This window comes from Ranitomeya variabilis, chromosome 5 (genome assembly GCF_051348905.1).
Source record: "Ranitomeya variabilis isolate aRanVar5 chromosome 5, aRanVar5.hap1, whole genome shotgun sequence".
NCBI lineage: Eukaryota > Metazoa > Chordata > Amphibia > Anura > Dendrobatidae > Ranitomeya > Ranitomeya variabilis.
In genome coordinates, this window is record NC_135236.1 from 642,495,116 (window position 1) to 642,509,875 (window position 14,760).

Genomic DNA, 14,760 nt, shown 5'->3' on the forward strand with positions numbered 1-14,760 from the left:
CAGAAGGGGGATGGTTACAGCCCCTGGAGTGGAAGATTGTCTTAGAAAAAAAAAAAAAAAAGAAAGAAAGAAAAGGTATCCTGGAAGATAATGGATTGTTGTCTATTGCTAGGGCAGGAGAAAGAGTCTCTGAAAGTCTGTATAAAAAAAAAAAAAAAAAAAAAAAGGAAAAATTGGAAATTGGATAGAGGAGGAAAGGAAAAAAAGAGGTAGAGTTTTGACCTATGTGTATTACAAAAATATATCCTGTGAGCGGCCACCACCGTATAATGGTGGCTCAGAGCCATGTGGTAAATGTAATGGTCGCCATTTTGTTAATGGCCAATGTGTTAAATGTAATAGCAGCCAAAATGGTGGCTCAGAGCCATGTGGTAAATGTAATGGTGGCCATTTTGTTAATGGCCAATGTGTTAAATGTGATAGCAGCCAAAATGGTGGCCCAGAGCCAGGTGCTAAATGTGACGGCGGCCATCTTGGTGGTGGTAAATATAATTCTGACGGCGGCCATCTTGGTGGTGGTAAATATAATTCTGATAGCGGCCATCTTGTGGATGGCAAATGTAATTCAGATGGCAGCCATGTTGGGGATGGCGAATGTGCTGCTCCTGGTGGTGAACATCTCAGATTAAGGCTACACGCCACATCACCAAATCCTTGTTACCCAGTAATGACCACTGATGGCCAATACTATATTCCTTCAGGAAATAAAAGGCTTTACCCATGTTTCCTATCTCAGTGTTTCCAATGGGGCACCAACCCTTTCCCCTATCACTCCTGTTGTGAATCCAGCAGTCCTCCCACCTGGATCGTCCCCAGCACCTACCCTTTCTACTGTCACTTCCACTGCCAATTTAGCCGCACACCCACATGAGATGCTCCAAGCAGCGGCCTCTCCTCCCAATGCTTCCACAACAGCACTCTCACGCAGCCTACATAACCCTATGCCCAGTACCTCACAGGCTGTCTCGCAGCCAAGCGCACACCTGTATGGGACGGTGGCGACTGTATCAAGGGGGGGGCTCAATGTGGGAGGGGGATACCAATAGCACAGGAAGCACAAAGGGGAGGGAATGTTGGCAACCTATTTTTGAAAAAGAACTTCCTGAGGGACCCTTGTTAGTGGTGGGAAAGGGTGACATAACAACAATGGAGACAGACGCTATTGTTAATGCTGCCAATTCTCGGTTAGAGCACAATGGAGGTGTAGCTAGAGCTATAGTGGAAGCAGGAGGGGCGACTATTCAAGCTGACAGTCATATCATTGTTGAGTCACGTGGTCAGATAGCTGTTGGGGACATAGCGGTGACTAAAGCTGGCAATCTTCCATGTAGAATGATCATACACACTGTGACCCCTACTTATGACCCTATTCATCCAGACGTTAGTGCTCAACAACTTCGTGCAGCAATAACTCGCATTAATGAGGACAGGACTGTTAAAAGCTTTTAAGACTGCCTGCGTCACCTGGAGCCCACACCATGATACTGGAGCTGCCCAAATAGAGCCCCTCATTCCAGGACTGTTACCTCCTCCGGCTCCTCATACACAAGGGACTACATCTGCACTCCCGGTGCCATCTCTACTCCCGCCTCAGGTGCCACCGCCAACAGTGCCAATGCTCATGTCTGAGGAGCCCACCATCTGTGTCAAGTTTACACCCCGGCACGCTGCTACTCTGTTGAACCAAGTTCTAGATCCAGAAAAACAGCCAATGCCTTTCTACAGGAGCATGACGAGACATGGGACTCTGGTGTTGAGTTCTGCCAAGAACCTAAGACAAGGGCCTCGGATGAGTTGGCTGACCTATCAATTATTATTGTTGCCAAAGGTTTCCAGATGCCTCAAAGCTGATGCAGCCATTGTACGATGACCTCAAGACGTCAGCGTTTCCACTATGTACTAAATCCGTGGAAGCTTTCTACGCTCTTAAACAGGCCATACAGTCTGCACCAGCTCTTGGAATTCCAAATTATCAACTACCTTTTTACTTGTTTGTCAGTGAAGTAGCAGGACATGCTTCCGGAGTCCTAGCACAAAAACATGGGGGAAGAACAAGACCAATCGGCTACTACTCTGCCCGCCTGGACTCTGTGTCTCAAGCTTCCCCGACTTGCCTCAGAGCTGTTCATGCTGCACACATGCTTCTGGACAAAACTTCTGATATCATCTTAGGACATCCGGTTCTCTTAATGGCTCCACACGACATAAAAGCTATTCTAGGCCAGACTCAACCTAAACACCTGTCGCTACAGCGTCATATGAGAATCCAATGTTCCCTCTTGATTCCGGATAATGTCACCCTTGTCCGCTGCACCATCCTCAACCCGTCCACGCTGCTTCCTCTTTCCAGGGGGGATGTGGATGATGATACTGATGCTCTCGGAGAAGATGCCTCTACACACTCAGAGGATCATGACTGTCTCGAACAAATGCAGGAAGAAGCAGCCTCCAAGAAAAACGTGTCTGAAGACCCACTCCCACATGCTGACCTGACGTTCTTCACTGATGGTTCCGGATTTGCAGATGAAACAGGAAGATTCCATACGGGATATGCCGTGGTTACACATGACCAGGTCATCTCAGCTGGATCGCTACCACCGCACATGTCTGCACAAGAAGCGGAACTTAAAGCTTTGACGTTGGCTTGTCAGGAAGCGACGGAGAAGGTGGTCAACATCTACACGGATTCAAGATACGCTTTTGGAGTGGCTCATGACTTCGGCAGTATCTGGGCAGCCAGAGGATACCTAATGTCCAGTGGAACTCCTGTAAAACATGCTGCTACCATGCAAGAACTTGTGGTCGCTCTGAATCTACCTTCAGAGGTTGCAGTGATTGAGATCAAAGCTCACGGGAGACTGGATTCTCCAGAAGCAAGGGGGAACTTCTTTGTTGACAAAACAGCAAAAACCTATGCTGTGGATCCATTTAGGAAAGAGAAAGCAGCGGTGTACGTGTCACAAGACACTGAAGAAGGGACTAAAGCCTCTCTTATGAGGATTATCCATATACATCAAGACATCAGATGATGAAAAGAAGTCATGGCAAGAAGGAGGAGCTAAAAAGGATGAAGATGGAGGCTGGAGGGTGAACACAAAGGTCTGTCTACCCCGTAATCTGTGCCCCTCAGTGACAGAATGGGCACACGGTATCACCCACAGAGGCAAGAATCGGATGAATGACCTGATTTGGAAGACCTACATGGCACCTGGGATTTCTACTGTCACCCAAAAATATTGCAAGTCCTGCCTTGTGTGTGCAGCATGCAATCCAGCACCACCTCAGAAAGTTACTCAGAAACATTTGGCTAAACCACTTTATCCCTTTCAGAGAATTCAGATTGACCACATTCGAATGCCAAAAGTAGGGAAGTGCGAGTATGTACTGGTAGTGATTGACATGTTCTCAGGATGGCCCGAAGCCTATCCAGTAACCAACATGACAGCCAGAGTGACTGTTAAGAGACTGGTGACTGAAGTAGTCTGCAGATATGGGGTCCCAGAGGTAATTGAGAGTGACCAAGTACCCGCATTCATTGCAGCACTGTCTAAGGAACTATGAACATTGGTTATTTGGGTTTACATACTCCATATCAACCCCAGAGCAGAGGGAAAGTAGGAAGACTGAATGACGCCTTCAAAAATAAAATACTGAAAGCCAGTTAGGAGGTCAGACTTGGACAGACATTTTGCCTGTTGCCTTATACTCAGTCATAAACACTCCAAGGGGTCCCACCAAACTCACACCATACGAGATTCTTTTTAGGGGGCCTCCAAGATTGGGTCAATATTTTCCACAACAGCTAGCCTTAGGAAGTGATACTCTTGTAAAATATGTAATTGTTGTTACTAAAGAACTGTCAATAACACATGTACAAGTTTTATCATCCATTTCAGGTCCAGATTCCAGTGACGGTACCCATACTTTCTAACCTGGTGACTACATGCTGGTAAAGACGTTCATCAGAAAGACATTCCTGGAGTCGAGATTTGAGGGTCCCTACCAAGTGCTCCTGACTACTCCTACTTCAGTCAGGGTTGCTGAGCGCCTCCTGGATCCATCTCTCACATTGTAAACTTGTTAGACAGTTAGGGACAGAGTAGGATCTGACCTGCTTGTCAAAGTCCAGCTACAAAGGGAGGTTTTCCACAAGGGAAAACTTGTCTCAAACTGGTGAAAACTCCAATTCCCCCTCCCGGGCAAGACGGTCAGATCTAGGATGTGTACAACAGGGTTAGTCACATATGTATTTTACTGTAAGTAACCATGGAGATGGGAGATTGGAGAGTAATAGATCCAGCAGGTTGGGAAGTCCCGAGGACACTGGTAACACGCTCCGATATACCTCCTCAGTATACCCATAATTGGTCACACATTATCTGGTGTCTATAGCATCCATATTGTCATGAAGCCTCTGATGTCATAATAACACTTAACATCGATGGGTTAGGGAACCACGGTGGGATCAAGATAAAAGAAAAGGTTAATAAAGTATTTAGGGGGGACTGTTGAGGAGAGCCATAAGATCAAATACTTAATTAACCTCAACACATAAGGTAATTGAGGAAAGCAACCTATAACATGTATTGTTTAACCTTACATAAGTTTTCCTCAGACAAAGTAAGACACTTAAGATGGCTGCCATCTCCTATACCAGAGCCATGCGGTCTGATGAACAATGAAGACAGTGAAGATGGCTGCCATTTCCTGTTTTAGCAGACCATGCGGTCTGGTATCCAAGACGACGCCCACACTGATGACCTCATGGATCCACCCACAGCGACGCCCACTCTGATGACCTCACGGACCAACCCACCTAGATGACCTCATGGATCCGCCCATGGACTTGCTCATGCCCAACCCACTAACCAATGGAATACATCCGATCACTCCCATTTTAGAACTAACCGAGCCCCCCTTACAGGAGATATATAACATTGTGTTTTCACTAATAAAATCCCTTCTTGGAGCTGAGCCACACTTTGATCAAGGAGAGTTACAGCTGACTGTGTCTGGTGTATTTCTTTAGTGCACATGATCAATATCCATTAGGCCAGGAGTAGGCAACTAGAGAATTGAACATTTATATTAATTGTTCAACCCTAATAACTGTACTGAGGTAAATATAGTGAGTGTGACATATTAATACTACATGAAGCCCGGATTTGAAGACTAATGGGAAATTGTAGGTAAGACAATCTGCCACTAGGAGGCAGTATGGCTCCACACTAGGAGCTGCCCATCAATTTCTCACTGATGCAGTTAGTCCTGTTAGAATTTACAGTCTTTTATCGTAAATCATTTATGTTGTGACTACTAATGACTAACAAAAGATAATGACTAAGGTGTCTAAAATAAAAATCGTAACCCTGGCATTTATCCATAGATTTCTATTTTATGTGAAGAAATTTAGCCGAATAGAAAATAGATATTAGTTTCAAGTCCCCTAAAAGCAAAAAAAAAAGGAAAAAATATGAAAAACACACAAAAAAAAAAATAGTTCAATTCACACCCCTTTCCCCCCCAATTAAAGATAATTTAGAAATGTAAAAAATACACATATGAAGTATCGCCAAATTCAGAAAAGTCTGATCTATCAAAATATTAAAAATAAGCAATCTGACAGGTAAACATCATAAACGATAAAAAAATCAAGAATACCAAAATTACATTTTTGGGTCTCTGCAATACCACAAAAAAACTGCAGCAAGCGATCAAACGTCAAATCTATATATCAAATCATAATAGTATCATTAAAAATAAGCCCTCACTTGACTTCATCAACCAAAAAATAAAAACATTCAGAAAATGGCGGCACAACCCAAACATTTTTTTCTAAAACTTTAGGTCTTTTTTTTTCAAAGCTAAAATAATAAAAATACTGGACATGTTTGGTATCGCCGTAATCGCGCTGATGAGGAGAATCATATTGTCTAGTCATTTTTACCACAGAATGTACACTGTAAAAACAATTCCCAAAAAACTATTTCAAAATTACGTTTTTTTACAATTTGGATTTTTTTTCCCCATTTTCCAGTACATTATGTGGTCAAATGAATGCTGTCATTCAAAAGTACAAATCATCTTGCAAAAAAACCAAGCCCTCATATCTATGTGAACAGAAAAATAAAAAAAAGGTTATGGTTCTGGGAAGAAGGGGAGCAAAGAACAAAAACGCAAAAACGGAAATTGACCGTGTCGTGAAGTCAATCAATGTCCATTTGGATCCATCAGATACTTAACATTTGGAGGTATTTTTCCATACAGTCAATGTTTCTACGAGAAAACACTTCCGTATATACAACGTCGGACACCAGAGAATAGAAGATTTCCTTCTTTCCATTGACATGTATCAGATGTGCAGGGATCAGATGCTCAGCAGCAGGGAACTATAATAAGGAGCTGGCATGTCGGCCTGTATTTATAGCCATAGTATTTATAGATGGAGACGGCTTAGTGACACTTATCTCACCTTGATGGAAGAAGATCCCAGACAGCCAGAGCAGAGAAACGAACAGCGGGAAATATTCTGTGCAATTAACCCTGCAAAGAGGAGATCAATAGAAATAGCTGAGCATAATCTAATAGAGAAAATGTTTCCACACTATTATAATATCTCTGCTTGCTGCTAACTAACTAAAAGTAAGCTACATACAGGATGTTCCTCTATACCTAGTTTTATCTATTTTTTTTTTTTTATAAAATTTTGAAAAATTAATAACATTTATTGAATAGAATGAAGGCAAAGTGACTGTAGAATCAGACAAAAGAAAAAAAAATGGGTTCGGTACAGGGTTTGGTACAGGTAGGGGTTTGTAGTCTGTAAGATCAGACTGTAGTCTGTTACCATGGAGGCACATAGATGTCTAAAGGAGCTGCATGCACAAAACGATTAGGGATTTTGAATTGAATTGGTTGTTTAAGAGGACCTTTCACCAAATTTTTCATGTTGAACTAGACTCATGATGTAATAGGGGTTGCCGAGCAGGTTCAAACTTCTTTTTTTTTCATCTCGCCTTTCCGTTGTGGAGATATTAGCAATCAAAGTAATCGGCACTTAAAGAGGTTTTTTGTTTCAGAGAGATTTCACTGAGGCCTTGTACTTCTTCCTTCTTCTGACTGATCAATGTTTAGGCAGAAACACATTGGGGAAAGAAGAAGAACATGGCCCCACAATAGCTTACAGTAGGCTCAGCGTGACACATAATGGCACAGTCTGCTCTCCTCACTGCAGAGTAATGACATTTGCTGGTGCACAGCAGACCCGAGTGTGATTAACTGACAGTTTTAAGCTTTCATCTCCAGCAGTCCGTGTGGGGAAAGTGCAGCACTGCACAATTGAGTCTCATTACAAAAACCTCTAATGCCTCTCTTTCCAGCATGTTGCGTTTCTGTGCGCTCGGCAGGCACGTCAAAACGACGCATCCGCATACATCACATGTCCTGCGTACCCAATGTTAAAGATAGGTACACAGGATGCATGCAGAAGTAGGCGGGGCTAAACTGAAGAAGTGTGGAAGTAGGCGGAGCTTAACGGAGGAAGTACGCAGCCCTCCGTGGCTAATGTGAAACCTAAGAGGACAGTTACTAGAAGTGTTCATAATGAGACTCAACTCGGCAGCCCTGCCCCTCCCCCCACACTGACTGCCAGAGATAAGCTGTATTTTTATATAGCGCTAACATATTCCGCAGCGCTTTACGGTTTGCACACAGTGAGAACATACAAATTCCTTGCAGCTGTTGTCCTTGGTGGGATGAGAAATAAAAGTTGTCCGTTCATCACACTCAGGTCTGCTGTGCTCCAGCACATGTCATCACACTGCAGTGAGGTGAACAGACTACTTGTCAATACATGTATCACACAGAGCCTGTTCTCAGCTATTGTGGGAGCATGTTCTTCCTCTCACAGTACGTTGCTGCCTATTTTTGATTGAAAATGTCAGAAAGAGGAAGATGTACACACCCCCATGCAAGTCTCTGGTAATGTCCACTTGAGCATAAAAAAACGTAGTTCATAACTCATAAAGTTAGATTCTAACTTATGATAAGCCCCAGAAGGCTGTAGCAGAGATTCTTCTTTGGAGGTGTGTACTTTTTCCCCTGCGTAACCAATGATGAGGAGAAGTTATCATGCAGGGTGAAAAAAAGAACACTCCCTTAGAGAAAGTCAGAATCTTTTTTTTTGTGAGAGACGGGTAATTACACACAGCCCTGCTCTCATCACTGATCTCACTGCCAGCGCCCACTGTGATTACAAGCTGGGTTGTAGATCAGAGCTGTGTGTCATTACAAACACTTCCAACTTTCATCTCAGGGCACTGTCAGGTCTACTCTACTCCTCCTCCTCCCACATCCACTGCTGTGAGATGAAGGCTGCAAGAGGTGTTTATGATGACAGACAGCTCTGCTTTACGCAGTAGATACCAGCAGTGAGAACAGGGCTCTGTCATGTCTCACACAGACAAAAACATGGCTTGATGCCTCCTGATTTTGATTTACTAACATGCATAGGAAAATTACACACCCACATACAAGAATCTTTAGTAATATCCCATTGGTCTTAGCATGAATTAGATTCTAAATTTTACAAGCTAATATCTCTGCAACATAGATGCATAGCTCCCAACATGTCCCCAGATTCAACAGGACTATCCAGCTCTGAGGGCTCAATCCACCTGTCCCGACACATCAGAGCTTTGTCTGGGTCTTCTAATTACTTACCTCTCGCCGATGTCTTCATTGCTCCGTAGCTCCTCCTCTGAGGGCAGGACCGCTTCTCTACTCAGTGGATAAATTAAAAGGGATATCTGGGACTTTAGAAAAATTACAAAAGTGCCTAATCACTAACAGGCAGGCAGCTGCTACCTACCTGCCTGCTGTGCCCGGCCAGTGTTCTCTGCTGGCACAGAGTGGTCACAAACTTCTGCTGATGTCACGTCAACAGAGCAGCACTTTGTCTTCCTGTTGACAGAGCAGGACTACTGGTGTCATAGCTGGCTCTCCGCTGCCTAATTGGGGAAGCCAGCTGTCAATCAGGATGAAACCAGTAGTCCCGCCCTGTCAACAGGAAGAGAAACTGCTGCTCAGTTGACAGGGAGCAGCTGAATCTCTGGCAGGAGCGGTCAATGACCGGCACCAAGTACAACAGGCAGGTAATTGCCTCGGTTACATGCCTTTTTTTAAGTCCCAGATATCCCCTTTAAATTATAATATCCACTACTTCTTTTCCTATGATCGTTCTCCCCGGGACTCATAGGCAGCAGCTTTATTTATGAGCTACAGCCCATAGTGATAAACATAGGAGAATTTGGTAATCTTGACCTGTATAACAGGCACTGAACCCAGAAGCAGATTATGTATGTACTGTACATAGAGATATGTCGTAAACTGCAATGTATTTTTATGCTCCCTGTATACTGACGTGAAGAAAAAGACAGATTTTTTTTGTTCCTATACAACTGCTAAAAATAATAAAAAGCAATTACAAAAAAATATATAAATTTTTTTGTGCGTTTGCCCTGTAATTAAACCCACAAACCTCATCATTACAGGTACAAGCTAAAGCAAGTGAGCCACGAGTTCTGATGATGTAGTGGGTAGAATTTTGTGTACTTGATCTGTATTGCAGGCTCTGACTCCACAGGCAGATTGTACTGATACATTGTACATAGAAATACACTCCAATGTATTTGTATTCTAGAGAGAATAAAAGTTTTTTTATCCTATAAAATTACTGAAAAAAAAGTGAAATCCACTTAAAATATTGTCATTTTTAATGCGCTTTTTAAAAAATCAATAAACATCACAAATCAGCAAATAAAAGACATATTTGGTGTCCCTGTAATCATAACAACCTGCACAATCACAGTGACTAAATTATCTACAGGGATCAGTAAATGGCGTAAAAAAATGGCATGATTATAATATTTTTTCTTTATTAAACCCATAATAAAAAATGTAACACTGAGGCCATGTTCACATGTAGCGAAAATACTGCTTTTTTTCTGAAGATGTCCTCACCACAAAATGCAATAACAATCTTCTCAGCTTATTGCATGTTTCTTTTATGCATTTTCCCCCATATTTGATGTGTTTTTCTAGCAGATGTGAATCTGCATTTTTAACGCTTTTTTAATAGTACAGAAAAGCTTTGATTCTGCACTTAAGAATGCAGCAGCATTTTTTTTTATTCATGCATGGTTTTTTTTTCAGAACAAACCTGTAGAGAAAAAATGTACCAAAACCACAGAGCTCAGCAACTTCTGTAGTTGCACAGAAGGGGGAGATTTCACGAAATCACATCCGTTTTGTTTGGACATTTAGGCCTTGTTCACATGTAGCGTAAATGCTGCTACTGTGCTTCTAAGGTCGGAGTCACACAAGAGCGTAATATGGACGAGTGCTATGCGATAATAAAATCGCATAGCTCTCGGACCAATGTTAATCTATGGGGCAGTTCCCATCATCCGATATTTTCTCGCTCGTATCATACGTTGGAGGGAAATCGCAGCATGCTCTGATTTTCAGCATATCTCGGCCGAGAATCGCCAATGAAAGTCTATGGGTGCGAGAAAAACTCGCACACCACACGGATCATCAGTGTGATTGGCGAGAAATACGCACCGGTGTTCTATAGAAAATCCGGCATTTCAGTGCGATGTACAGTAAAATCACACTGACAGGTTAGAATAGAATAGCTAAAATAAATGTCTACACATAGTATAGGTAGATATTAGTGATGAGCGAGTGTACTCGTTGCTTGGGTTTTCCCGAGCACGCTCGGGTGAGCTCCGAGTATTTATGACTGCTCGGAGATTTAGTTTTCATCAAGGTAGCTGAATAATTTACAGCTACTAGCCAGGCTGAGTACATGTGGGGGGTGCCTGGTTGCTAGGGAATCCCCACATGTAATCAAGCTGGCTAATAGCTGTAAATCATTCAGCTGCCTTGATGAAAACTAAATCTCCGAGCAGTCATAAATACTCGGAGCTCACCCGAGCGTGCTCGGGAAAACCCAAGCAACGAGTACACTCGCTCATCACTAATAGATATATATATTTCATAGAGAGTTAGATATCAGAATAGCTGATAATTCAATTGTCGGGTTCTGTAAAATCAGTGCAGAACCCGACAGGATATGAGACATGGTTTACATACAGTAAATCATTGCATAATGTGGAGGCTGCGCAGTCAGCTTGTCATTCATTCCTCCGTGGTTTACAGCCCAGCCAGTAGCATTACCACCGCTCCAGGTTGTAAACTAATTAACCCCTTGAGATGGATTTACAGCGTGGAACTTGACTGTACAGCGGACAGGTATGGGATATCGTTTTTTTATTTTGGATTTTTTTTTTACAGAAGAACGAGGGCTTTGCTTGGATCGAGCGTGCAGTAAAAATGTAAAACCTGAGTGTTTAATTATTTCATTAAAAGACTTTATTTTTAATGTGTGTGTGTATTTTTAACCCTTTCAGACTATTGGATTAATGAAGGATAGGTGTCTTATTGACACCTCTCCATTATTTACCAGGCTTAATGTCACCTTGCAAGGTGACATTAACCCCTTATTATCTCATATGCCAATGCCACAGGGCAGTGGGAAGAGAGAGGCTAAGTGCCGGAATAGGCGCATCTTCCAGATGTGCCTTTTCTGGGGGAAGATGTTTTTAGCTGGGGAGGCCAATAACCATGGTCCCTCTCTAGGCTATTAATATCTGCCCTCAGTCACTGGCTTTCCCTCTCTGGTGGAGAAAATTGCACGGGAGCCCACGCCAGTTTTTTCCGTGAATTAACCCTTTAATTTAACACCTACAGCTCCAAAATTTTACACACACACTACTAACATTACTAGGGAGGGATACATAAAAATATAACGGATATGCAATGGTTTACGGTATGTAAACCATGTCTCATATCCTGTTGGGTTCGGTAATGATTTAACAAAAGCCGACAAATGAATTACCGGCTTTTCTGCTATCTAGCTCTGAATGAAATATATATATATATTAGGGTGCCAAGGAAATGCATGGTAAAAATTAAGTAGCAAGTTTTTGAAGGTCTTACCTCCTAATTGTGTTACTTTTTGGTCATAGATACATCATATTGCAGTTTTAAATGTTTGTTCAGTATTCATCGTCATGCATATTCCGCGTTACGTATGGCATGTTATGCCGTTTACCGATCAGATTAATTGATTTTATATTTTGATAGATCAGGCGTTTCTGAATGCGGCGATACCAAATGTGTGGTTTTGTTTAATCCTTTAATTTTGGAATAATTCACATGCTGTGAGCAAGTGGTAAATCTAAATTTTATGTCAACATATTTTACATGGTGAATCCTTATGCCAAAAGGAACAAATTTGAGGGGTAAGACCTACCAATTTGCAATGTTAATTTTTCCTTGGCACCCTAACACACATATATATATATATATATATATATATATATATATATATATATATATACAGTACAGACCAAAAGTTTGGACACACCGTCTCATGTAAAGATTTCTCTGTATTTTCATAACTAAGAAAATTGTACATTCACACTGAAGGCATCAAACTATGAATGATCACATGTGGAAATATATACTTAACAAAAAAGTATGAAACAACTGAAAATATGTCTTATATTCTAGATTCTTCAAAGTAGCCACCTTTTGCTTTGATGACTGCTTTGCACACTCTTGGCATTCTCTTGATGAGCTTCAAGAGGTAGTCACCGGGAATGGTCTTCCAACAATCTTGGAGGAGTTCCCAGAGATGCTTAGCACTTGTTGGCCCTTTTGCCTTCACTCTGCGGTCCAGCTCACCCCAAACAATCTCAATTGGGTTCAGGTCTGGTGACTGTGGAGGTCAGGTCATCTGGCGTAGCACCCCATCACTCTCCTTCTTGGTTAACTAGCCCTTACACAGTCTGGAGGTGTGTTTGGGGTCATTGTCCTGTTGAAAAATAAATGATGGTCCAACTAAACACAAACTGGATGGAATAGCATGCCGCTGCAAGATGCTGTGGTAGCCATACTGGTTCAGTATGCCTTCAATTTTGAATAAATCCCCAACAGTGTTCCCAGCAAAGCACCCCCACACCATCACACCTCCTCCTCCATGCTTCACGGTGGGAACCAGGCATGTAGAGTCCATCCGTTCACCTTTTCTGCGTCGCACAAAGACACGGTGGTTGGAACCAAAGATCTCAAATTTGGACTCATCAGACCAAAGCACAGATTTCCACTGGTTTAATGTCCATTCCTTGTGTTCTTTAGCCCAAACAAGTCCCTTCTGCTTGTTGCCTTTCCTTAGCAGCGGTTTCCTAGCAGCTATTTTACCATGAAGGCCTACTGCACAAAGTGTCCTCTTAACAGTTGTTGTAGAGATGTGTCTGCTGCTAGAACTCTGTGTGGCAGTGACCTGGTCTCTAATCTGATTTGCTGTTAACCTGTGATTTCTGAGGCTGGTGACTCGGATAAACTTATCCTCAGAAGCAGAGGTGACTCCTGGTCTTCCTTTCCTGGGGCGGTCCTCATGTGAGCCAGTTTCTTTGTAGCGCTGGATCGTTTTTGCCACTGCACTTGGGGACACTTTCAAAGTTTTCCCAATTTTTCGGACTGACTGACCTTCATTTCTTAAAGTAATGATGACCGCTCATTTTTCTTTACTTAGCTGCTTTTTTCTTGCCATAATACAAATTCTAACCGTCTATTCAGTAGGACTATCAGCTGTGTATCCACCAGACTTCTGCTCCACACAACTGATGGTCCCAACCCCATTTATAAGGCAAGAAATCCCACTTATTAAACCTGACAGGGCACACATGTGAAGTGAAAATCATTCCCGGTGACTACCTCTTAAAGCTCATCAAGAGAATGCCAAGAGTGTGCAAAGCAGTCATCAAAGCAAAAGGTGGCTAATTTGAAGAACCTAGAATATAAGACATAATTTCAGTTGTTTCACACTTTTTTGTTAAGTATATAATTCCACATGTGTTAATTCATAGTTTTGATGCCTTCAGTGTGAATGTACAATTTGCATAGTCATGAAAATACAGAAAAATCTTTAAATGAGAAGGTGTGTCCAAACCTTTGGTCTGTACTGTACTGTATGTAAGTATATATATATATATATATATATATATATATATATATATATATATATCACTGACATATAAATGTTTTCAGGAATATTTGAGGCCATGAATCCATTATATGTCCATTTTGCAAGCCGGCGATAAAATCTCGCCATACAGATGCCATACGGATTCCTTTTTGAGAAAAAAATCGCATTGCACATGGATCACTGTTCATGAAACATTTGTGCGATTCTCATCCGTGAAAAAATGGAACGATTTTTTATACGTTGAGTGTGACTCCAGCCTAAAGATGCTGCTGAATTGAACAGTTTTGATGCTTTTTTTTCTTCACTGGAGGCTTCTACAGGCACAAAAAAGCCAGATGTCATATAGTGAAGCTACATAAAAAGATGAGAAAGTTCTGGCTGCTACGACTATGAATGAAGGAACAAAAAATAATCCACAGGTCCCAACTAGAGATGATCTGTATGCACAGATGACGTCACTCCAGTCCGGGCACCGCATTATTTGTCCTTCTTTCTGGTCTTCAAAAGTTGGGAGGTATGGAAATGGTAAATAAAAAAATTATTTTACCGTATGTTTTATTCTGCTCTGCAGCCATTATTCCAAGATGTGGCCAGTTTAACATGCTGAAAATGGTGACAGGTAATGTGCACAGTCTCAGTACACT

General features: G+C 42.0%; 1 protein-coding gene across 2 annotated transcripts in view; it reads right to left on the reverse strand.

The window, feature by feature from the left end:
* The window catches only part of LOC143773986 (leukotriene C4 synthase-like), a 58,364-nt gene that overhangs the window by 20,915 nt on the left and 22,689 nt on the right, over positions 1-14,760 (reverse strand). For both annotated transcript variants that reach the window (XM_077261283.1, XM_077261282.1), the window contains exon 4: positions 6,473-6,543. In XM_077261283.1, coding sequence (XP_077117398.1) covers positions 6,473-6,543 — 71 coding nt within the window. The remainder of the gene's footprint in view (positions 1-6,472; positions 6,544-14,760) is intronic.